The 26,221-nt window shown below is 40.5% G+C and overlaps 1 protein-coding gene across 2 annotated transcripts in view; it reads left to right on the top strand.

Moving 5' to 3' along the window:
- kirrel1b (kirre like nephrin family adhesion molecule 1b) overlaps positions 1 to 24,726 on the top strand; it is a 98,330-nt gene extending 73,604 nt beyond the window's left edge. Inside the window, exons 3-15 of one of the 2 annotated variants that reach the window (XM_088336585.1) lie at positions 667 to 816; positions 3,100 to 3,257; positions 6,374 to 6,524; positions 8,001 to 8,106; positions 8,185 to 8,333; positions 9,699 to 9,826; positions 11,506 to 11,632; positions 12,298 to 12,398; positions 15,191 to 15,407; positions 19,563 to 19,670; positions 21,482 to 21,609; positions 22,763 to 22,831; positions 24,109 to 24,726. In XM_088336585.1, coding sequence (XP_088192711.1) covers positions 667 to 816; positions 3,100 to 3,257; positions 6,374 to 6,524; positions 8,001 to 8,106; positions 8,185 to 8,333; positions 9,699 to 9,826; positions 11,506 to 11,632; positions 12,298 to 12,398; positions 15,191 to 15,407; positions 19,563 to 19,670; positions 21,482 to 21,609; positions 22,763 to 22,831; positions 24,109 to 24,696 — 2,180 coding nt within the window. In that variant the 3' untranslated portion in view covers positions 24,697 to 24,726. Of the gene's footprint in view, positions 1 to 666; positions 817 to 3,099; positions 3,258 to 6,373; positions 6,525 to 8,000; positions 8,107 to 8,184; positions 8,334 to 9,698; positions 9,827 to 11,505; positions 11,633 to 12,297; positions 12,399 to 15,190; positions 15,408 to 19,562; positions 19,671 to 21,481; positions 21,610 to 22,726; positions 22,832 to 24,108 lie in introns of both variants that reach the window. The other variant, XM_088336575.1, reaches the window with a different exon arrangement.
- The last annotated feature ends 1,495 nt before the right edge of the window (positions 24,727 to 26,221 follow it).

Below are 26,221 nucleotides of genomic sequence, written 5' to 3'. Positions count from 1 at the left end.
CTTGGAGCTGCCATATAAAATCGGGGGTTACAACCAGAAATTATGGCCAGGATAGCGCAGACCAGAGCTGCACGTACCAGACTTAAACCCTGCTGGAGGGACAAGATCATCGCAGTGAAATCAAAGATCAGACTCATGCAAACACAGGTCACTTCCATCTTTCTCTAGTATAGCATCCTAAGTGGGCTGAATCTCATGTAAAGGATGGATTTCAATTATTCAGCATCAAAAAGGAGGTGCAGAGGCACGGACTCAGTTTGCTGCTTTTGTTTTTGTCAGATGGCCAATGTGTGCTCTCAAGCATTTATTTATATGATTATTAACTGCCCTTATGCAAAACATGTTCAAAGTAACGTTGTGGGCCAAAAGTAACTTTGTGACCTATCTATCAGTTTTCCTTTGAAATTGTCATTTCTTCGTACAAGACGTTTTAATCAGGCGTAGCCCCTTGGGTGTGCATAACACAGTTTGGAAATCCCTGACCTGATTACATATAAAAGTAACATATTTTTAGCAGACATGTTTGAAGTTTTTTGGACTTCAAATGCTACCAAAAGCATCCTCATGTTCGCAAAAATACTTTTTTCGTATTGGGTAAACGTCACCGTGGCTATTGCTTTGCTGCTATTTCATGGTATTTTGTTGTTGTTTTTATTCTATTCCCAGCATGGCCTCGGTACAGAGTTCTGCGTGATATGGAGACGGGCCAGTACAACCTGGAGATCTCCCGTGCCGAGCTATCTGACGATTCTTTGTACGAGTGCCAGGCCACTGAGGCCGCCCTACGATCCCGAAGGGCCAAGCTCAATGTCCTCAGTAAGTCAGCCGGACTTGTTGGCAAAAATATAGAACAATTAAACATTAATTATCCAACATCCAAACCATTTCTTCACAAGAGTTGCGGCTGATGTATATATAGTATATGCAAAACTCAATAATAATTATCAATGATGCATTTGAATCCTTTATTATTTTAATTATTTTTGACTCACTCAGATAAAAGGATTCTCTTGTCAGAAACCAGCAATTCTGAGAAAATGACAACTCAAACATTATAACGTAAACCAGGGCCCAAAGGGGGAGAATAAGGCCATTATGTCCTCTTTCGATTACTCAATTAATCTTGGTTTTTTTTTTAAATGTAGAGTTCTACTTGCAAAAGAAGTAAATATGCCACCACATGAGTACATTTAACTTGTTTAATCCTCGTCTTCTCACCAGATTTCAATTTTTTTCCTGTCTCGCAGCGCCATCAGTAGGAATTTAAATTCCATAACACACCACACATAAAACCTGTATAAAAATGTTGTTGGTTCATTGCCTTCCTTTATTTTGTTTTCTAGCTGGTCATTAATGGTGAGAGCGAATAAATTGGGAAAGGTTCGGGCTCTCTCGACCTATTTTCTTGAAAGGAGGCTTGAGCCACTTAGGCGCAAACCCTTTACGTACCTTTACATTTACTTCGAAATCCAGCAATGCGCTTCCGCGATGAGTGTAAGCATTCGGACCCTCCACAAAGTATGGAGTAAGGCGAAAAGTGAGGGACACAAGCCCTTTCCTCATCAAGGCAGGTCGGGAGCACCATAGCTTTTCGCTAGTCGTGCACTCTCAGCATTACTGGATGCAATCATGGGCGGGAATTAACCCATTTCCTGTTGAATCGCTTTATAGAATGTATATTCCTACAGAGGGCGTTGTGAGATAAGAAAAAACACAGATGTCCAGGAGAGGTGGTTGCAGTCAAGACGAGGAAAAATAAATGGGAGTGGGCGCAGTAGTAATCTGGCGGCATGCTCATTTATTTTTCAAGTTCAACATTAGCTCATTGTTGTAACCAGTTCTGATGTTTCTGTTTTAAAGTGAGTATTAAAGAAATGAACAATTGTTATATGTATTACATCACAAAAAGCTCAGCTCAATGCGTTGACCTGGTAAGCAAAAGATGTACGTTCTCAATTCCAAAAAGAATCATTCCTTCACCCAAAAATTGGAAGGGAAACAAGAAATATAAGACAAAGTGGGTACGTGAAAGAGAGAGTAAAAGGAATGTGCCTTACTCTACCCCCTTTCCTCCTACTCTTTGAAGAAATATAGTATGGTCAAAATGCTAGAGGAAGAAGGGAAAGAGGAGGAGATATAATATCTTCAGCTCGAGTCCGACCCAAATTTAAGGTCGGGTTGGGTCATTGTTTTTTAAATTCCCCACCTGCCATTGTTCTTCTTTGTCCCTCTGCCTCTCTCCATCTTAAAGTGCCGCACTACATTCTTAAGGAGAGCTGTTGTGGTTTTTGGCCCGATTTTCAACCGGTCAAAATGACCGTCAGGCTTAAAATGTTTCCATCAATTCTAAAAAATTCCAAAAATGATGGAAAATTGGCAGTAAATGTAACCTCACACAGAAACACAAAAATATAAAAGATGTAAATGTTTATACAATCTATTTTAAATCAGATTTTGTTACAAAAGACAGGCTTCAATATGTTATTATAAATCACCTCCCCTCTTCCTAAATCCTAATATCTGGCTTAGCTTGGGCTCGGTCCTACAAATCAAGTTAAATGGTCGGGCTCAGGCTGTTTCAGGCTTTGATATCCATATACCTGGGTTAGGTCGAGCTGGAATTTTCTAGGCCCGATCTTACCTCTGGTTGATCCTTGCTAGCGCTGATTAGCATGCATATTGCTAAGGATTGAGCTGACCTTTACTACCTGCGGGACTGGACTTTTGTGTATTAAATTGATAAAAATTGACAAATTGACAAAGATTGGTAACAAAACCTTCATTGACCATCCTCATGTGCCAAAGCTTTAAATGCATTTTTACCAAAACTCAAAATTCAAACATGAAACATTTTGCTTGAAATTGATTTAACACTGACGTTTATTTAAAACTGTTTTGAGCTTAATTGAGTCAAAATATTAATATTCACTCGGCTAGACCTCCACTACATTCATAATTGCACACACATGCCTAAAGAGAAATGATGAGTAATGTGTGTGTGTGTGTGTGTGTGTGTGTGTGTGTGTCTGTGTGTGTGTGTGTGTGTGTGTGTGTGTGTGTGTGTGTGTGTGTGTGTGTGTGTGTGTGTCCATCTTGCAGTCCCACCCGAGGACCCGATGTTGGATGGATCCCCGGAGTTGTTGCTCACAGCAGGCACACCGCACAACCTTACCTGTGTCACCCGCGGCGCCAAGCCAGCAGCGCACATCCAGTGGGTCAAGAACGGGATGCCCATCGACGGTGCCCACCAGTCCACGGTGACTTCAGCACACTGCCCATACACGTCAACAACACTACGCTATTTTCTGGACTATAAGGCGTACGCAAAAACCCCAAATTGCCCAGAAACTAGAACGGGCACCTTATAATCCGATGTTCCATATATATGGACGAAATTGGAAATGCGTTACAGCATTTGTGCAATTATTGGCCAGTCGGTACCTTTTATTGCAGACCACAATTGCGTCATAAAAGTGGCAACAGGGATCGAACTGGATATCAACGGTAAGAGTATCAAATCCACCAGTTTGCTAGCGATAGGGATGGTTCACAATTGCATAACATTTTATGCTAAAGTCATTGTAGCCAGATCACGACGTGGAATGTGCCAGAACCTGTACAATGGACCTCAAGCGAGACACATGAATCATGAAAATGCATTTGATTTTATCTCATTATCACACTACAATTAGTCACAGTGCCAGAAATGTTGGAGTACAGAGAATGTTGTTTCACTTTTCTCATATCAAACTAAGCATTGTAAAGTGACAAACGATTTTGAATACGTGCAGCCGTGTGTTTTTTAATATTTTTAGGATGACCGAATTACTCTCCAAAATTCCCTTCATTTCATAGAGTTCAGAATCTCTTGTACTTAGTGAACAATTGCTAAGACGGCCCTACCTCAAACTGGTCTAATGTCAATATCTTGCAGCCCTGCCCAGTAATAACAACAATCAACAATTTGGCACCGTGATTAGAATTAGTGTAATGATGAGATAAGACCTAAAGACTTACCGTTTGTCGTCTGTATCTCTTGTGGTTCGGCTGATGGGATCTGGCACGCCGCACCCCATAATATTGGTTTGATTCCCATTGTATCAAATGCTATACAATCGTATGCAAATGCATCGGCCCAGCTATAGATTAGCATTGCCTGCCTTTGCGCATCGCTAGTGTCAAATAGCCCGATGGCTTGAATAAAAGTTTGAAAAGATTCTAACCAGCAGAGCCAAGGGACTGGCGGTTCGCCAGGCAGGGCGAGGAACAGAGGAAGGGGTGAGGGCTGAGACTCCATCCTTGTCACCAATGTTATGTTCAATAAGGCACGTAGAAACCGGCTCTATAGTGCGGAAAATAAGGTACTCTAGAACGAGTCCGGATGACATTAATGTCTCTGACCCTGCCTGCAAATGACACTTTTCATTTGAATAAAATAAGATGGACCATCGACGAGACATCTAAATCTTTCCAAGGAAAGCAGCCTAAAAAGCAGGCGAACAAACAGATGATTCCAGCAAATCCGCAGCTAATCTCACACGCCGAGCGCTGGATTAAAGAGGGGTTATGGTGCAAATTCCCCTACAAAAGCAGAACAAGTTATCTTAAAATTCTCAGCAAAGCTACTTCAGCCTGTTTGTTGGCTCATTTTTTATGCTCTCTGCTTCTGGCCCAGAAAAGTGGAATTAAGGGACTATCTACTCCAAAGTAGATACGAACCTCAGAATCCTGTGTCCGGTAGAAACAAAAACTGGGATCGACTAGCAGGAAAGATAATTATTTGTACTGCCGTATTACCAAAAAAAGTTACATAACATGGGTGATCTGTTCCCGCGAATGTTTTAAGTTCAACATCTTGTGCTCATTTTGTCATCAAGAGTGTTAGATACTGTATTGCAACACTAATTTCAATATTGGAAAAAATATTAAGGAAAAAGAAAAACTCAATAGTCTTCCAATATAATTTTTCATGCATTAATCATATTTCAATTGAAAGCCTCCAAAAAGAACCCCGGCCCTCCAGCCAAGGCACTCTTTTTCTGGTGTTAATTTACTAGTCTAGCCACCGTTAAGAATAGTTTTAGGGAATTCCACAAGAAGGGCCCTGCACGGGTCCGATGTTCCCTCCCGTCACCCTTGTGAACATCCGCCTTGCAAAAAGAAAAAAAAGAGTAAGCTATAGTGTTGTTTAAAAAGGAAAACAGTAGAGGCTCTTGGACCAAAATTTATGGTACTCAAACTCTTTGCGTTCGACGACACATTGGAGAAAGACTAAACCCAACGTGTGTAATAACGTCAGTGAGAGGTGGAAGAGGAAGTGTCATGGTTTGGGGCATGTTTTTGCAGCAGGAGTTGAGCTTCTTGTACAGCTACATGGCCAAGGGAATGCAAATGTGTATCAGAACCTTCTTCAACAGCACATGTGTTCTTACTTGCGTTCATTGCTCAATCAGCCTGCAGTCCTCTGTCACACAGCAAAACAATGTGTGAGACCAGTGTGGCCAAGGATGTGCTGAGATCATTCACAGCAGCGCCCTGTACAATTTTTGCTAATCGCTGACAGTTGTAACCTTTAGAATTTTTTCAATGCAAAAGTCATTGTTCTCTCATTTTGATTAGTGTGTTCTCTGATTTTGATCAAAGCGTTTTCTGAAAATAAATTTTTGTTTTTAATGAATCCTATACTTTTTTCCTGATTTCTCCATTCTCATTTGTTTGGTTGGATGGATGGTTTGAAAATCGCAATTAGTTTTTTTTTTCAAAAATCATGAATACCTGCTGACTACAGATCTATATTAGGGGTGGGCCAGTGGTTAAGGTTTGGCACTCTAACGGCCGAGAACTGGGTTTGATTCCTGTTGCATCCAATTTCTGGGAATTGTGGTCAGCAATGTATTTTGAATGATCACCCATTGCACAAACAAAAGTTTTGTATCAAGGGCTTTTTCCACAGTCTTTTTTACTCCGGCCTACAATGAACAAAAAAAAATCCATCTTTTCAGAATTGCTGTGGTCAATGAAATCTGCCTTGACACACTGCACATAATTGGGTTAACAAGTGGGATGCACCTAACCTTTTAAACGTCATCATTGCATTATGTGGACACTTTGACCCTTTTCTCCCACCTATGTTCACGTATAGACCGGCTTGCTCTCACTCTCTCCTTCCTGCGCTCCACTCGTAAATTCATGCCTTAGAGCAGGGGTGGCTAACCCGGTCCGGGAGAGCCGCATGTCCTGCATGTTTTGGAGGTTAAATGCGAATTTTTTGACACATGTTTTCACACTTGTGCTTATCTCATATGTGCCACGTCATAAGAGACAAAAGAACTGGAATAACAATTTGAGTAAGTAAGTGTTCCTTTTTTGATAGGAGGTGCTGCCAGACCGCAAGCGGGTGACCACCAGGAGCTACTTGCCTATCGTGCCATTAGACATCGACAGCCACAGTAACTTTACCTGCGTGGCCAGCAACCCGGCCGTGCCCATGGGCAAGCAGGCTAACGTCATGCTAAATGTGCATCGTAAGTTTTTAGTTGTTTTTAATTATTTGAGTGTTTAGCGCAGCACAGTTCTGAGGTCACGGGTTCAAATCCAGCTGCCATCCTTCCTGTGCATATTGAAAGCCTCCAAAAAGAACCCCGGCCCTCCAGCCAAGGCACTCTTTTTCTGGTGTTTACTAGTCTAGCCACTGTTAAGAATAGTTTTAGGGAATTCCACAAGAAGGGCCCTGCACGGGTCCAAAGTTCCCTCCCGTCACCCTTGTGAACATCCGCCTTGCAAAAAGAAAAAAAAGAGTAAGCTGTAGTGTTTGCATATTCTCCCCATGCTTGCCTGGGTTTCGTTCAGGCACTACGGTTTCCTCCCTCATTCTAACACGTGCATGTCGGGTAAATTGGCCAGTCCAAATTGTCCCTAGGTATGAATGAGTGAGTGAATTGTCTGTCTCTGTGTGCCCTGTAACATGCTGGTAACCAGTTCAGGGTGTCCCCTGCCTGCTGCCCAAAGATAGTAGAGATGGGCTCCAGCACCTCCACGACCCTAGTGAGGATAAGCGGTGCAGATAATGGATGGAGGATGGATGTTTTGAATGCTAAGTAACACTCAAACCATGGGTGTCAAACTCATCTAGCTCAGGGCCACATGGTAGAAAAACATTCTGACATGGCCAAGGGGGTAGTGACTGATTTCAAGCTCGTGCTGGTTGGTTTTATTTATTCTAGGATGAAAATCGTGAAAGTAAGAAAAGGACTCTTCCAAATCCAGTCGAAATGCCAACTTAAACCCCCCCAAAAGATTAAAAAACTAGTTTATCTGAGCCCACGCCCTTGCTCGCACCCAACAAGCTGCTTTACAGAGGCTTCAATGATGATTTCAGCCACAAGATGGCATGAGCAAGTTTAATTTATTCAAATTGCGGACACCACCAGTAAGTACTTTATTTACAACACTTTTTTACTTGTTTTTAAGAAGAATAGATACATTTCCTTAAATGAGCAGAATCATCCGACAATTATTAAACATTGACCATATCAGATAATTTCGCTCGTTTCAGTGTTCTTTGGTTTGTAAACTATACCTTTGATGTTTTGTTTTCTTTCTGTAGAAAAAAAATGATATGTAAAGTGAGAAAATGTATGTGCAGACAGTTTAGTTTAGAAAGTATGTTTTTTTACAGTCCTTGTCTCTATTTTACCCAAAATTATTATTAAATTTTACATTTTTAATAATAGTATTTAAAATGAGCAACTTTACCTACCGTTAGAAAAATAAAATTATAATTTTCTAATCATATTAAATGCAACATTGTTGATTTTTTTTTTCTTTTTGTTGTATGTGAGCGCAGTTTCATTTCTTTATTGTTTTTTTGTTTTTTCTTATTGGCATTGGACAGCTAATGCTTGCATATTGCTTAATTCTAATTAAACAGATGCTTGAGCAACACCTACACTCTTCTGTTCCCATGACTAAATACCGTCTATTCATGTTGCTGTCCCTAGATCCACCAACGGTTACGTTGTCCATTGAGCCACGCTCGGTCCTGGAGGGCGAAAGGGTCACCTTCACCTGCCAAGCCACAGCCAACCCGCCTATCATGGGCTACAGGTTCAAAGAATAAAACATGCGTCTGATCTACTATTTTAAAATATTGTTTGAACATTCCATTTACTGTGTCCTGGTCAGGTGGGCGAAAGGGGGCGTGTTGCTAGAGGGAGCCAGAGAGAGCGTGTTTGCCACCACAGCAGACCACTCCTTCTTTACTGAGCCTGTTTCTTGTCAAGTGTTCAACGCCGTGGGCAGTACCAATGTCAGCATACTGGTGGACGTGCACTGTAAGTACCTTTCCATATTGGGGATCTTTTTAGTTATTTTTTTTAAATACTGTATTTTCTGGACCATACGGCACACCCCAAAAATCCAATTGGCCAGAGATTCGAGCATGGACCTTATAAACCGGTGCACTTTATAATCCGGTGCGGCTTATCTGGGACAGATTTAGAAATGTGCTACCATATTAGTCAGTCAATAATTGTAATCACTGACCACAATTGGATCCTATCTGATAGACCACTAAGAGACAATACATGAAAATAAATTATCACACTGTTCTCAGTCACACACTAAATGGTAAATGGTCTGCATTTATATCACCTCTCAAGCCAATCCTGACCTCCTAAAGCACTTTACAGTGTGCTTCACACTTACCCATGCACGCACGCACTTACACACCGATGACGGTGACAGAAACTCTAGGCGCCTACCTGCTTATCGGGGGCATTAAGTGATTTTTTTTTGGTTCTTTTTCTTATCTCAAGCTGATCATTGAAAGTGACAACTGTTTTGAATATCTGCGAACATGGAATTATTTATATTTTTTAAGATGAACAAATTAGTTCCAACAATGCCTTTCTCCTTATTCAGTTCAGAATGACTGAAAGTAGTGTGATGATGAGATACAACTTAATGCTTTCTCATTTGTCATCTGTATCCCTAGTGACTTTATAGACAGGATCTAGTCCACTCCCTGATCCAGTTTCAATTACCATTGCATCACTTGCTGTGCAATTCTGATCAGTGATATATTCCGACTGATCAATCAATGCACAGAGACGTTGCTTTTTATTTATAGGCAACCTCAGCCCTAACAGTACTTTTATCCATCCATGCATTACCTGCACTGCTTATCCTCAGTAGTGTCGCAGAGGTGCTGAAGGCCATCCCAGCCGTCTTCGGGCAGTGGGACACCTCGAACTGTTTGCCAGCCTTTCGCAGGGCACACAGAGACGGACAACTCACTTGCTTATTTACACCTAGGGACAATTTGGAGCGGCCAATTTACCTGACATGCATGTCTTTGGAATTTGGGAGGAAACCGGAGTGCCCGGAGTAAACCCACGCGAGCACGAGAAGAACATGCAAACTCGCACAGGAAGGTTGGTAGCTGGATTAAATCCCAGAACCTCAAGACTGTGCCGCAGACGTGCTATCCACTCAGCTGCCATGCCGCCTTCAGCACTTCTAATTCCGCACAATTTTTGGGTGGTGCATCATATAAGCTGGGGCACGTTATGGTTCAGAAAATAGGGTACATATAAAATGAATACAAGAAGATCACAGGGCGTGCTAGATCCCTTGCCCCTCACTTCTGGAGCTTGCACTTCCTGAAAGGGCTGCTTTGGCACTACTCATTGTTTCAGTCGGACCCATTCTGGTGGTAGAACCGCGTCCCATAGCAGTAGACGTGAACTCGGACATCACCCTGAACTGCAAGTGGTCTGGAAATCCCCCTCTCACCCTCACCTGGACCAAAAAGGGCTCTAACATGGTAAGAGATTAGTTTGCCTTATATACTTAACCCTTTCAATTATGAAGTATTTTCAAATTATAATGGCTATTGAACGACATACTTAACAAAATGTTTTCCGTATTTGACAAGTTTTCTTTAAACTACATATATTTCTCTTTATTACTTGTTTATTGTGTTAATGGCCAATTACTTGCCAACCAGTTAAGCTGGCTAACTTCCTATTTAGGGTTATTGGTATGAATTTGAGAATTTCCTCTGTGTGTTCTTCTGGGGCGATTTTAATTTCAGAGCTTTGAGTGTGCGTAGCACTCAGAGTCTTTGGCTGGTTAAAAGCATGTTTTGCTTTTTACATAAAGTGATATACTTTGTGAAATTCAATGTTGATAACATTTAATTAAAATATCTTCCTTTTTGTTTTAAGGCCGTTTTTATAAATTGAATGTTTGCTTCAAGGCCGCTTTTATTAATCGAATGTTCCTTTTTAAAATTGAATTACGACACACAAGGGTTTCATAACAACATTTCACCGTGATACACCGGAGCCTCCACATACAGCACCGCTATGTCGCAAGTGAAACTAGCCGGCAAAAGAGGAGCAGAGAGGGGGCAAGAACGGTATTAGGAATTACATGGACTGAACAGTTTGAAGTCAGCGGAGTATTTCCGACGCTCAGTTGTTCATTTTTTTTTTGTTTTACTTCTTTATGTTTTAGCAGGCTTGTATTCACTATATTTAAGCCTACCTTGTTCTTTATTTATGAAAAGAGAGTTTGAAAAATTCTAACCTGGGTGCTGGGTGCTTGGGCTGAATTTGGGGTTGCTTGAGCATCCGCAAAAACTGGCTGGTTAAACCCATGGTTCTAACTTATTTTGCCTCAATTCTACCGGTTAAACTCATCTCTGCTCAGCATGTTGTGGTTTTGAATCTTTCTTTAAATACTCCAAAATTCTGGGACACTGTAATCCTTGGTCACCAGCAGACAGATTCTAAAAGTCATTTACTGGCGGAGGGGTCTATGTGACTTTCCACAAAATTAACGATAAAGGGTTTTATATTGCAAATGTCTGTTTTGTAACTGACATAAGAAACCATTAACATGAAAAGTTACTTCATCAATTCTTAATAATAACTAGTAATAATTCATTCTAGCTTTAGCATATCAATTATATACTGTAGGTATAATTGTCCTTCACTTTTTATAGCAACCGAATAAAAACTGCATGGTAACAACAAAATTATAACTTGATACAGTTGTTTTTTTCTCAGAAATTTACAGTATACCCGTAGCTCTTTACAGTAATCCATTACAAAGAAGCTTGCAGCTTCAAAAAGGTTGGTCACTCCTGTTAAAAATGTTAGAACAACATCACCGACAGAAATCCAATGTCACAGATAAACTCTCATTGAAAGCCATTCATTGGTGTTAAAAAGGCAGACATCATAAATGTTTACTTAGTTTTAAAGTAGACACTTTGTAGAAAGATTCCACGTGTCATAAATCTTTAATTCATACCCAACAGTTTAAAAGAAAGCTCCAGGAGAAAAAGCTAATGGAGCCTGCTGAGTAAATCAACATGTTTTATGAATTAAATATGCTGCCCTCGCTCGGCCTGTCTGGCTCAGCTTCACGCCTTCCAAGCAGATTCTGCTTTTTAGCCTCTTCCACGCTTGTCTAAATCTCTGTTTGTTTGTGTAGGTGCTGAGTAACAATAACCAGCTGTACTTGAAGTCGGTGAGCCAGGCAGATGCTGGCCAGTATGTTTGCAAGGCCATTGTGCCGCGTATCGGTGTTGGCGAGACCGAAGTGATGCTCACAGTCAATGGTGAGTCGCTATCTAACAGTCAATGTATCTGTACCCATTTGTTTAAATAAAAAGGAAATATCATTAATGTGTGCCAACCTCATTAGCGACTAGCATACAGTGGTAGCTCTTCATAGGACCACTGCTAATCATGAAAACTTCAATATTCAGTGGCACCTCTACTATCGAATTAAATTTGCTCTGGGAATAGCCTTGATAGAGGGCTATACAAAAATGAATAGTGACTTGACTTCACTTGACTTGTAATTTGTAAGTATAGACACCTTTTGAATGTAAATGAACTGATCCGTTCCAAGCCCAGTAAAAGTATGAATTTATTTTTGATAAATCACAAAAGAGCATCAAGGAGAATTGCAGCGCGCGCTGTACTGTTTTCTTAACTTTGTACCCTGAAACGCTTATAATCCTTTTTTAATGCTGTGTTGCTGCAACATTACAGGCAACCTCTTGGAAAGAAAAGTTAGGGTACAATATTTTATTATGACCTGGAAATAAACATCTCATTTTACAATGTGAGCACCTGCGGCTTATGTATGTACATAGTGTTTTTTTCCTTCACAAATGTGTTGAAGGCGGCTTAAAATCAGTTGTGTTCCATATCCCAAAAATGAAGGAATAATTATTGATAACACCTGTCTCCTTTTGTTTTGTCTTGGACCACCCAGGCCCACCCATAATCTCCAGTGATCCAGTCCAGTACGCTGTCCGGGGTGAGCGGGGTGAGATTAAGTGCTACATTGCCAGCACTCCCCCACCAGACAAGATTGTGAGTCCATTTATACAGAATCAGGCTCATTTATGTCCTTTTAGGCATAGGAATGTTAGTCACCGCACATTATAGCACGAACGCGACAGCGCAGTTGTGTGTTTTTTTTCTCATGCTCGCCCGATTTATTGTCCATTTAGTGTTTTTTGAGTGTGCGTGTTAATACGTGTTTTTTCACCCTGACTTTATCAATGGTAACCTCTTGAATGTGGCCTAAATTATATTCTCTGGAGAAACATGTTAACTCAACATTTTTTTTTTCATTTCAAAGCACTTGATGGAACAACACACTTGCACAAAGTGATGGATGATTTCAAAGCATGCATGCGTGAGAACACTTTCCGCCCTCCACAAAAAATGCATTTCAGCTGCACCTCTCTTCGGCAATTATCGAATTTTTGCTGCGCCGACATGACAGAAATCAGAGCTTTTTCGAGGCTTCAGAACCCCCGTCGCCCAGCCGGGGAACTGCGAGTGTATAATGTGATACGACATTATAGTCGCGGCTTAATGCTCAGACACAAGGACTTTTAAAAAAATCAGTTTGAGCTATGTGTATGTGTGTCACTAGATATTCCTAAATAAATCCTTCTGTGTGCTCATTATTTGATAGAGAAGGTTTTCAGGAATTTATGCAGTGGATATGACTATCGCTAATGTAAGGCGTGACTAATCACATTTGAGTTAGAATATAGCCATTGAAATATCAGTAAGGCAAGTTAATGTGCAATTTAAGCTTGGGATGACCAGTATTTTCTCTCCTGCTTCTCAATATGACAGTCTTTCATTTATCCATCCATCCATTATCTGCACCGCTTATCCTCGCTAGGATTGCGAGGTGCTGGAGCCCATCCCAACTATCTTCAGGCAGTGGGCAAGCGACACCCTGAACTGGTTGCCAGCCTGTCACAGGGCACACAGAGGCAGACAAAAATGCACATGCTCATTCACACCTATGTACAATTTGGACTTGCCAATTAACCTACCGTGCATGATTTTGGAATGTGGGAGGAAACTGGAGTGCCCGGACAAAACCCATACAATCGCAAGGAGAACATGCAAACGTTGGAGACTGCGGTATCTCAGTGTGAACTCTGGGCTGTGCGCTAAACACCCAGCCGCCGCTGATCATCCGTATTTATCCATTGAATTGAATCGTCTTAATTAGAATTGTGGTCGTCACCATCGTCGACCGGTTCTCCAAGTCAGTTCATTTTGTCCCTCTGGGGAAACCTCCAAGTCCGATGGAACCCAGGTTGGCAGGCAATCTTGGAGCTATGTCCCCACTGAAGGACATTAGACCAAGCGATTGCAGGTACAAACAGACATCCCGGCAGGCACTCTGATGGAATAGATTGGTTCAGCTGGGCCTCCTGAACAGACCTCTTTACTTACCACACAGCCACTCCCACCACAGAGAACGAGGGAAGGGTGGTCCCCTCCTGAGAAGCAGTAGAGTCGAGGGCGAACTGATGTGACAAGGCATTTTTCTTGACGTTCCGGGAATCCGGGTATAAGTTGAGGGTGAACTGGAAAGGACCTTGAAACAAGGGCCACCAAGCCTGGCGGAAGTTGGTCAGACCAGAACACAAAAGGCTTAGAACCTCCATTCGGCCAATGTCTCCACTCTCGAAGGGCCAGGACCACCGCCAACCATTCAGTTCAGCGGGGGGTAGTTGACTAGAGAAGAAAGCATATGAATGTAACTTTTGGACCGAACCAGAGCGCTGCCACAGGACTGCACTGACCCCATCTTGAAGGCCTTCACCTCCCTGATGAACTGCGCGGAAAGTCCATGATGGGTGAGGACAGGAGCGGAACAAAATACACCTTTCAACTTACGGAAGGCAGATTTGGCTTTGGCTGACCAGGATAACGGAGTCTTGACAGAAGTGAGTATACTAAATGGGGAAGCAACCCTGCTTTAATTCTGAAAGAAACGGCAATAGTAATAAGCAAAGCCAAGAATCCTCTAAAGTTTTCTACGGTTGCAGGGACTGGGCCAATCAACGACAGCCAGAACCTTAGCCTGAACCAGATCTGCTTTAATCCATCCCTGTTCTACAATAAAACCTAGGAAGCTCACGGATGGCACATTAAATTCTGTGCCTTAAAAAGTTGTCAGTTCTGGAAGAGCCACTGGAGGACAACCTGAACTTGCTGCATGTGCTTTGTTTTTGCGGTGATGTCGTTAAGTTCCCTATAATCGATACATGGCCACACGGTTTCATCTTTCTTGTAAACTCAACAAAATTCTGCCCCTTCAGGAGAGAAGCATGGGCTAATAAGAGCCACGGCAAAGCTGTCAGAAATGTAGGTCTCAGTGGCTTCCTGCTCAGGTTTGGATAGGTTGTAAAGTTTACTTGACATTAAAGGACACCCGGAATGACATCCATCTTGCACTAGCATGATCAATGAGGAGCTAACAAGGTGGCTATATCTTTAGAGAAGACTTCCTTCAACTCAAAGTAATCTGCCGAAAGAGGATTAATCTATGGATTTGGGTGGACAAGGAGAGGAAACAGAGGCAGATAGTATGGCTGAACTGAGACAGAGTATTATTTTGCCTCCAGCTTTGACTTAGACTGTGAAAGGGTCTATTCCATCTCTTTCTAATACGAAACTACTCCATTACAATGTGCGCCTTTCCAGAACCTAAAAAGGGTATTCGTTTTTCAAGTCAGACCATTACTTTGACATTAATGACACCTCAACGTGCGTGCGGCCCCGAATTTCATCACATCCCACATGCCGGCTCTACAAGGCCCATAAACCTTCCGTGTACGTTGTAGGTGTGGGCGTGGAAAGAAAACGTGTGGGAGAAGGAAAAAGGAACATTAATGGAGCGCTACACGGTGGAGCAGAGCAAGCCGCCGTCTCAAGGGGGCGCTGTGCTCTCCACGCTTACCATCAATAATGTTATGGAGTCTGACTTCCACTCGCCGTACAACTGCACTGCATGGAACTCTTTCGGGCCACGCACCATGATCATCACCTTGGAGGAGACCGGTAGGGAAATGATGAAAGTTACGTTTGTTTGCTGCCCTTACAAGTTCTTTTTTTGTCTTTGCTGTTTTTTGGGGGATGACCCACCTGAGATCTGTTTGTTTTCTTAATTCTAATGGGACGTTGTGTTATACTTAGCGCCTCCTGGGGGTAAAAAACGCCTTTTATCCCATTGATCGGAATAATAGGCAAAATAGATGAATTATTATATAAAAGTGCATTTTTTTTTAATCCAGTAATCCCTCGCTGTATCAGGGTATACTTTTTTAGGTTTCGCTACTTCCCAGGTTTTCATTGTGCATTGTGTTCTACATTCCGATTTTCTACACAGTCAACCCACGTTTTTCCTGCCAGTGTCTGCCTTTATGTCAATAACGTTGTGATCTAAACTAGGGCTTTAATAATCAATTAATCTGATGATCATTTTTTGATTAACCCATGTATCGAATTTTAAAAAAACACATTTATTTCCTCTTCTTTATTCAAATATTAAAATTCTGTGGAGGAATGAGAAAATGGTGCACAAAACAGAATATCCTACGATATTAATCAATGGAGAAAATCTGTGTTTATCAAAAACCAAACAAAATACATACAAATGTATGCTGTACGCCTGCAAATAAATACTTTATTTTAAAGTGCAAAACAAAAAAATGAATCTTCGTTGTTTAAGGGAGATGACTTTTTGGAACAAGAAATAAATGCTAATGTGAAAACCCAGTAACATTTCCAAGGTTAAAAAGCAAATATAACATCTATCACTCTTGCTCATCAACTCACTCACTCTTCCTGCTTTGAGAAAGTATCTTGCTCTCACACACGCTGTCATTATAATCTAGCAAGCAAACGCTGGCATTGAGGGGGCAAACCAAATGCTAATGTTAGGTTTTCTCACTTCGTCCCTCATACTTTACCAGAAAATTAAAACTCAATGCTCAATCTTACCACCATTGTGTGAAAGCGGAAGTTTTATTTTTTTTTATTTTTTATGAAGCACAATTAAACACTGCTTAAGATTATTTAACTGAAATACAAAGTATCTCTCGCTCTTGCTCTCTCTTACTCTCTCTCTCTCTCTCTCTCTCACACACACACACAGACGCAGTCATTAGCTAAAGAACAAACACTAACATTAGCAAGCTACCAGAGATTAAGGTTACGTTTCCACACTTAAAAATGCAAAAAAAAAACTATGAATACAAATAAATAGTGTAGTGGCCTGCCCTGCTTCTGAGCTTCCTTCACCCTTGTCACTGACTCCTTGTTTTGGTTTTGATTGCTGCCCCACCATTATTCCCGTGCCATATCACTTTTTTTCTTTGGTATAGTGTGGAGTGGTCCCACAATTTTGCAGACTTCGGTTAAACTGTTTTCTCCGTGTCCGTCATGTTTCATGAGATGAATTGACGTAACCTTTGACAATAGCGCCTTAGTCCGCACTCCACCTCGCTATCTTATGCTCGCCGATTCGCGCTGGGTGTGTGTCATTGGCTCTGCGACGTGCTCAGTGACGCATACATCGCGTGACATAACAAAACGATGAAATTATTTGTTGCCAGAACTTTTAATCATTGATTTTAATCGATATTATCTATTCATTGTTGCTGCTCGAATTTCATCTGTTTAGAATAGAATAGAATAGAATATACCTTTATTGTCATTGTTACAAATGGGCTAACATATTGTGACAACGAAATTGGGCATGACACTCCAGTTTTACACATTCATAGTGAGGTATGAGCAAGAAGATAAAGGAACAGAGAAGATAATGTTATAAGACAAGGGGGATAAGGCTATAGTTATAATTTACATGGTATTTACACAAGAAATGTCGGCATGTGGGATGTTACATACAGGGTTGTCGTGATAACGTTGGTAGTACTTTAGTACTTATGTGCAAGTCTGTTTCCATTTCATGTTTCCCTAAAAGTCACAATGTCATCAAAACACTCGTAATGACTACAGTCGGGCCCCAAAGGCAGAAAATCGTGCTGTCCATCTCAAACCAAGTTCTCTTCTCCATACTCTTATAGACCTAGTGTGTAATATTTGACCACTATATGGCACTGTTGTCTAATTGTAACAAAGAACAGTGCAACACAGCAAGCGACAAGACAGCAAACAAACACCTTAGGTACGGATTTCATATTGTAAAAGAAATACAAATTTCTCGACCTATGATTTTTTATAAGAATTAACATTGGTATGATAATTCATGTATTTTTGCTTTGTATTCAAATCAATGTTTCTGGACGGCAGTAGTTCAGGAGGCAAAGCACTTATCTTGGGATCAAGAGATCGCAGGATCGACTCCCAGCTCCTGTCGAAGTGTCCTTGGGCAAGACACTGAATCCCTAATGCCCCCGATAAGCCGGTAGTGCCTTGCATGGCTGATGCTGCTATCAGTCTCTGAGTGTGTGTGAATGGGTAGTTGTAAAGCACATTGTAAAGCGCTTTGGGAGGTCTTCATTGAGTTGAAAAGCGCTATATAAATGCAGACCATACTAATTATGAAATGAAATGAAATGATCTGCATTTATATAGCACTTTTCAAGTCAATGACCCAAAGCGCTTTACATTGTGCTTCACATTTCCCAATAGCGGCCGTGATCTGTGCAGCCATGTAAGGCGCTAACCTGCTTATTGGGGGTAATGGGGGTTCAGTGTCTTACCCAAGGACACTTCGACATGTAACACTTACAAGCCGGGATTCGAACTGGGATCCCTTAATCCTAAAACGATCGCTCTACCTCCTGAGCTACTGCCGCCCCGAAATTAAAGTATATTGTACCATTACGAGGCACTAAATATTGCACACTCTCCCATAAGGAAGATAAAAGCAGTTTTTCCAATCATGTCTACATTTTGGCAACAAAATGTCATGTGAGATAAAGTGGATAGTTTTGAAACATTCAGAATCAATCTTTTATTATTTCCTAATACAGCCTGGCCCAAAAAAGTGAAAAATAGTGATGATACACTAATACCATAAGGGCATGCTGGAATTCAGTTTTTAGGCTAAATTGAGATTATTTTCCCAATAGAAAGCTACTTTATTTGCTAAATTCCCCAAGTCGGACAACTCACTTAATGCAGGACCTTTTTGGAACGCAACCCCTGCGCAAAACAATTACTCTACCCGTAGATCATCGGGAGTGATTATCCGCCATTTTGCTGCGAAGGATTTTCATCATGAAGTGCCTCAACAATGAACATAAATTGTTTAATAAGTTTACGCAAAAAGGATTCCTTTAGAGACGTACAGCCAAAACAGGGTCTGTTGGCATAACACCATGAGTGTCAACTGTAACGTTGAAACGTTGCCCTATATATTTTGAACATAGTGTTTACCGTGTTGCACCAGCTTCGCAAACACTAAATTTGGAAAGTCACAGAGAAGATTGCTTTTGCTTTAATCAAGTTTTTCACAAGGAAATCAATCATACCACTGCTTTTAAATGTTTGTTTTTTGTTGCACGAATTAAGATCTAAAAATAAATAAACATCAAGAATTAATAAGAAAATAAAATCAATCTGTAACAAAAAATCAACAATTTGTATGGACTGCACTAACATGAACGGGACACTATATCATTTGACCATTAGATGTTGTTATATTGTGTAGTGCAAGCGAAATGAGTGCTAAAAATAACAAAGAAGAATACAAACTACAGAGTCTCAAAGTGACCAAGTTTTACCATTTTCCATCTTAACTTGTTTGCCTAGCCTTTTACAAGGTTTTTGGTATTTGGGGTTAACCTCCGGAGAAAAATGGTGGAAAATGGTGTCAGCTTCCTCGGTGCAAAATAAAAGCAAATTTCCTAACCTATGAGTATATTTTTAAAAAGTACATTTATATCATAGTTCGTGTATTTTTTTCTTATTATTTTGAAATCAATATTGTTCTTTCTAACACTCGGAGGCGTTAAATAATATACACTATCCGCTTGAACTTTTATAAGAAGGTGGGGCCCTCAAACTATCACCCCACAGGCCGCAATTCACCCTCGTGCTGTGAAATTTAGATCACAGTCCTAAAGTGATTTTTCTCTGAATTTTGTTCCATGATATGAATTTATTTATGGATTTATTCATTTTGATAAACCAAGAAGTCCTTTTTTTGTGTGTCTTTTTTTTTGCTTTTGATGCGTCTACCAGATATTGTCCCGGTGGGCATTATCGCCGGGGGGACGGTGGGCTCGTGCATCCTGCTGCTCATGTTGCTGCTGGCTCTCACCTTCTTCCTGTACCGTCAACGCAAAAGCAGTGAGTTTCTCGCATCCGTCACTCAAGCTTCTACGGCATATACCATCTGCTTTGGCGTCCTATTCAAATGAGACTCATGAAAATTCATGCAACGAGGCAAACAGCCTCCAAACGCCTGAACACACACACAACGATTACTGTTGATACACCAGATGAAAAAAGCAGCAGAGGGGAAAAAAGATGAGCCTTGGAAAGATTATTCCTTTTTTTCGGCATATTATTTGCACACCACGAAATTAAAAAAAATTGCATGTGTGAATGCCAAATTACTGTGCTTTTATTATAAATGAAAAATGAACCCAGACTTTATTATTAGGCTTGCAATTTTTAAACAAGACTATAAAAATAATGAATATGTTGAAATGACTCCTTGCAGTTTTGCTAAAAGGATTCCCACATTCTAAAACATGTGAAATGTTTTTGCATAATATCTTTGTGTATGTAGTTGGTATATTCCAATTATTTTCCAAAATAATGCATTTTGAAGACAGTCAGCCTCCTTTGACTTCCTAAGCTCTGACGTCATGTGAAGCACACCAGCACCCTAGCAAGCCATTCATCCTATTGGTTACCATGTTAACTGGTCGAAAATGTTTTAAGTGTTTTAGGCCAAGTGTTGGTAGTTTTTGTGGAGAATGCCTCGGCGTTGTGTCGCAAGTGGCTGCAGCAATGACACAACAAATGGAAGCTGCCAAAATGTCATCTGTATCTGGTATTGTGACCAAAACAGGTTGATAATGAAATAAGACCTGTTTCATTTTCATTAAAACCAAAAATATAAATTCTATTGGCAACTCTGAGCATGGTGCTTGAATTGGTTGGATTGTGACCAAGGCTGGGAGGGTTTCTTTAAAAATGTAATTTGATACAGTTGCTAATTACCTGTTGGAAAATGTAATTATTAACATAATCTGAACACCATTATATTATGTTAATGTAACTTCATTACTTTTGGATTATTTCAATGCCAAATATTCTAATAAAAGACAAAATGAACTTAATATGAATACAAATATTAAATTGTGTTCAAAGTGACCATGAAAAAAATTGAGGAAATTAAGATCAGGTAGTTGTTTGGAGTTCAACAAAAATAGTGCTCACATTTTACCTGCGTAGTATAGTGTATTGAGCAAAAATGTAGTGCTCAAACTTTGGGACATCTTGTCATCTTTTTCTGTCTCTCTATTGTCAAAAAATTAAATTATGATAGACACAATTAATCTATAAGTGCATTATGTATATGTGAACATAAGACAAAAGTTAATGAGTGTACTAAGTGAATGAATGGATGCTTGAAAGGACCCTATGGAAGAGGGCATTAAATTGCAATAATAATGTAATTTCATGTGATTTCATTAGTTCATACATGTCTGGTAATGTTGTCTCGTTAGTTGCACTTTGATGAAATCACATTTCTGTTAGTTTTGCGATGCTTTTGTGGTCAGGCACCTTGGGTAGCTCCGCAGGTAGGGGTCGGGCTCCTGAGTGTGCTGCGTGTGTGTGGAACGAATGAGACTGCAGAGAGAGCAACATGGCGAATATAAAAAAATCCAATGCAAACAAGGAAAATAATAAAATAAATAATAAAACTAACGCACACTGGACATCAATATTGTCTGCTGTAGTGTGCAACATAAAAATGCTTTCGAGAAAAATCTTAATCCTGCAAAGTAATACCTATTTACACAGGATATACCTGTGAATTGAATTTTTTTCTGTAACTGTAACAGAATACAATTATACTTTTTTCTATCCTGATTACGTACATTTATTCTGTTAGACCGATCTTGAACCTGAAAACGTCCTTGCAGGTCGTCGAGGAGTGACGCTTGGCAAAGCCGACATCAAAGTGGAGACGGTCAACAAGGAAACGCACAATCTGGAGGAGGAAGCGGCTAATGTCTCCACGGCCACACGCATGGTCAAGGCCATGTATTCGGTGAGTGTGAGCAACCAATCACAGCTCGGCCTGGGGGAACTGCTGAGCCGTGATTGGACGTGACCTGAGCAACTGTGACATCTGCTCACGATTTTGCTACTTAACTAGTTCTCCACAAATGCTAAAACAATCCGAATTTGTTCTGAATGCTTAGGGCAGGGGTGTTTAAACCTTTTTGGAATTGACAGCCGCACTGGGTTAAGAAATTTCGCCTGGGACCTGGGCCTAGGGTCTATGCCAATTTTTCTCATTTGCAATTATGAATAAGTCTATATGCAGACATCTATGTCTATTTATTTTTAATTACATTCCCAACGATTCCATTAATCTGGTTTTGAAACGCTTCCAATTAAAGCAAATAATATATTGGGTCCTAAATTTGCACATAATTTGATTCATAGTTTTTTAATATTTTTGTAGTATTTTATAGTTTTTCTGTAATATTTTTGTAATATTTCTGTAGTAGTATTTTGTAGTGTTTCTGTAGTATTTTTGAAATATTATTTAAGTGTTTTATGTTTTTTTAATTTTTTTGTAAACGCTTTTCGTAGTATTACTGTAGTATTACTTTCATGCTATCTCTAGTATTTTTCTTTTTTTTTTTTTCACAATTAAGGCCAAAAAATATAACAGGTCCCTGTTTTAAACATTAAATGAGATCATTAATTTTGCAGTATATTTGTAGTATTTTTATCGTAGTATTATCCACACAATGTGTTCAAAGATTGCAACAACAAAAACACATTTATCTTTTGTTCATATTACTACATTCATATGTTGGAAATAATCATAATATTCTTACTTGGCCATGGGCCCGAGTTTGCCCATACTCTACACAAGTTATGGAAAAAATAAAAATAAAAAAACAAACCGATTACAAGGGGATGCTGGCACAATTACTGGTACTTTGAAAAGGGAGCAGATATGGGACTAATACTGATTGACGTTTAATTTATAGTATTTTATTTGAATTTTGTTAACTTATCAATCAGCAAGAGTTGACGAAGCTAAATGAATAAAAGTTGCAACTCTGTTTTCCTCCCTGTCTTCCTCCTTCCTCGACATGTGTTCTTCCTTATTTCCCTCTGTTTGTGTTATTTGTCGTTTGACGGTTTAGTTTCTGCCCTCTGTCTCGCTCTCTCCCTCCACTCAGCCCTTCAAAGACGATATGGAGCTCAAGCAGGACGTGCACAGCGACACGCGCGAAGACTACGAGCTTAAGGTAGGATTTTTTTTTCATTATTACTGTACTATAAGCACAGGTTTTTAGTAAGATGTTCAATCAACCCCCACATTGGGGGATACTGCAGGCCTCCGAACCCCCAAGCCCGCCCAGGACAGACACAGTAGTCAAGCTAGCAATTAGTGGACAAAAACTTATTCCTAGGCTCACCAGGTCCCTTACTGGCAAGACCTACCCTGCACCATGAAGTAACCCATCCCAATAGGTGTGCCCTATTGTCGCAAATGCAATTAAAAACAGGGTATAGGAGGTGTCCTAATGGGGCAGGGTGTATTTCCACCCAGGTCCCCCGCAGGTCCTCAGAAGTGTTTTTGAGTATAAATGGTCTAGATTTATATAGCGCTTTTCAAGTCAATGAAGACTTCCCAAAGCGCTTTACAATGTGCTTTACACTTACCCATTCACACTCACTCACACACCAATAGCGGCCGTGCAGCCATGCAAGGCGCCAACCTGCTTGTTGGGAGCATTAGGGATTCAGTGTCTTGCCCAAGGACACTTCGACATATAACATATAGTGAAAAGATGCCTACTATTGCCAACAAACCTGGACTTGTTGACCTACTGACCTTGCTCTAAAGCCACATGCGGGTTTTTGGCGCGTCTTATTGGCTCCCTGGCACTTTATAAAAAATGTTTGTTAATGGAAAAATATAGGGTTTATATGGTTTTATATATGGTTATATATGGAGTATATGGTTTTATAAATGCTTGTATATGGTTTTCCAATGCATATAGATACAGTATGTGTTTCCTTTTTTGTAAGGCTTATTTAAGGCTTTTAATTCTTTGTCGCTCACGACATATTTTTTGTTAGTGTTTTTATCCGTCCAATATTGCAATTTTGGGTTGCTGACCTGTTTTCCTTAAAATCCACCAGATGGCAACAAAGTATCATGTAAAGTGGCTCGTGTTCTTAATCAATATAGTACAGTTGAGGGCAAATTTGTTTTTAAAATTATAATTTTACAGTTTAAAAGTTATTTGTAAAAATGTTCATAAAGTATATATGTCGTTTAACAAATACCTGAGCCTGTAGCTTTGCTTTTTTTGTATTTAATGGAGGAATAACGTTTTGTACTTGATTATGCGTGTTTTTTAAATCCACTCCCGCGAAGAACGAGTGATTACCGTATTGGGTTAGTTTGACAAGTTACATTTATGGTTTCGAATTGGGGCTTCAACCTTCATACACTTTCAAACTAATTACAAATGCTTAATAAGACATGTTAAGTAAATTGTGCTTTTAATTTCAGGATCCAACCAACGGCTACTACAATGTGCGAGCGACCACACATGATGAAGCCCGCCCTCAATCCCGTGTGGTCCACTACACCGGAGAGTTTCGCTCTCCCAACGGCAGCAGCGGGCCGGGGGTTGGCAGCGCTGTGTCCGCTGCTGTACCCCCTGCCCCTACTGGTGCTGTACCACCCAGCGAAGTGCCAGGCTCCCGTGCTGGCTGCTACGACCCGCGACCCCCTTCCCGTATGTCCCACTCCAATTACACCCACTTCAGCACTCTCTCCCGGGCAGCCGCAGCCCAACAGGCGTCGTCCAACCCGCCTGGAGATTACCCTGGCGACTGCGGGCTTTTGGACAGCACCACCCAGTTGGCCTACGACAACTACGGGTACCCATCGCAGTACCACAGCTACCGCATGGCCTTTGTGCCACCAGTGGAAGAGGGGCCGGCCTACGAGATGTATCCAACTGGAGTTGGGAGCGGACTTGAGGAACAGAGCCCTGAAACGGGGAAGTATGGCACGGCAACGCGCTTTTCCTACTCATCGCCCCCTTCCGACCATTCGCAGAAACACACTCAGAGGATGCAGACTCATGTGTGAAGGCTAAACAATGTGGGACGCCATTAGCAATAACTTACAATCAGCCAGAGGTGAGATCGGGCCTAAAAAATCCAGCCGATGGAGGTCCAAGGGTATTAAAGCCCGACTGAGCCTAAGCTCGACCAGTTAACTTGATTTGCAGAACCAGGCAGTGAAACAAACCCGAAATTTCATAATTTATTTGTGAGGACTCGGGAGACGGAGTGCTGATTTCCGAAAACAAATTACAGCCTGTCTTTTGTAATTAAGTCTAATTTAAACAAGACTGGATAAACATTTACATCTTTTAAATTTCTGTGTCTGCAGAGGGTGTTTTAAGATTCACGGTAAAATTTTAAGGCAGTTAGTCATTTTGATGGGATGAACACTGGGCTATTCACCACAAGAGCAGTAAGAATCTAGCACGGCACTTTTAGAGAGAGAGAGAGAGAGGAGAGAAAGACAAAGAAGAACAGTGACGGGTAGATAGTTTATAAAAGGCAGTGAGAAAGAGGCCCAAGTGGACCTGAACGAAATGATTGACATTTTAGGTCCGAGCCGGCCTTAAATTTGGGTTTGGGTCCAGCTCGGGCTTAACATCTTACTTCTGAAATCAACAAAGAAAAAGAGCACTTCCGACTAATTGCGCGCCTTTTTACAGAACTTGAATTTGAAATTTCTTGGTGAAAATGTATTTTTCACAATACCCCAAAACAATTTTGGTCCTGCTAAAACTATTTTTGATAAATGAAATTAAATTTGCTTTCGATGTACGTATACCATTGCAGGAAATCATGATAAAATATGAAAGACTACTGTTTGAAATTGAACTGAAAGTTGGCAATTTTTTGTCAAAGCCGCTGTTTGGAGTTAAAAACCAATTGTCTTGCCTTCCTCGTTAACATACTCCCTACACCATATCCACTTATTGACAGTATTTTTAGCGAGCATCATAAGATGCACAAAAAATCGCCTTAAGGGCCCCTTGTCTTCGCTTAAGCTCCACCATGTTGAGTAAATCTAGGAACTTAGACAAGGACACCCATCCAGTTTTTGTGAAAAAAGCTACTACAAATATTACATTGAAAAGAAAACAATGAAAAAAAGTTCAGGAAAAGTATGAGCTCTCAAATAACGACATAGCCCATTTGATGAATTTCAAAATTTTGAAAGGCAGCTTTGGATATTTATCTTGTACACAAATAAGAACAAATATATTGTACAGTTTCATATCTGTAATGGATAATTTGGTAAACCCTAGTATCCAACAGTTGCTATTCTCCTGGGCAGATAGCCAGTATGCTTTCATCACACCAGAACAGTTAGGTCAGAAATATCCCAATCTGAGTTTCGGTGAGATTGAATCATTACTTAGGTTTATTTAACTGAAAGATAATAATAGTCACAATTGTTTCAGAACAGGTAGTCAAATTGGGGTAGAAACAATTTTGTATTGTTTTGTTTAAAATATACAAAAAAAGAATATTTTTATAGCCAACTCCAGAAAATGCATCTCATCATAATAAACAAACCCTTAAAAACATAG

This window comes from Urocampus carinirostris, chromosome 1 (assembly GCF_059441175.1).
Source record: "Urocampus carinirostris isolate Australia breed hairy pipefish chromosome 1, RoL_Ucar_1.0, whole genome shotgun sequence".
NCBI lineage: Eukaryota > Metazoa > Chordata > Actinopteri > Syngnathiformes > Syngnathidae > Urocampus > Urocampus carinirostris.
Note: the sequence above shows the minus strand (reverse complement) of the source record. Positions and strands in the feature narration are given on the sequence as shown.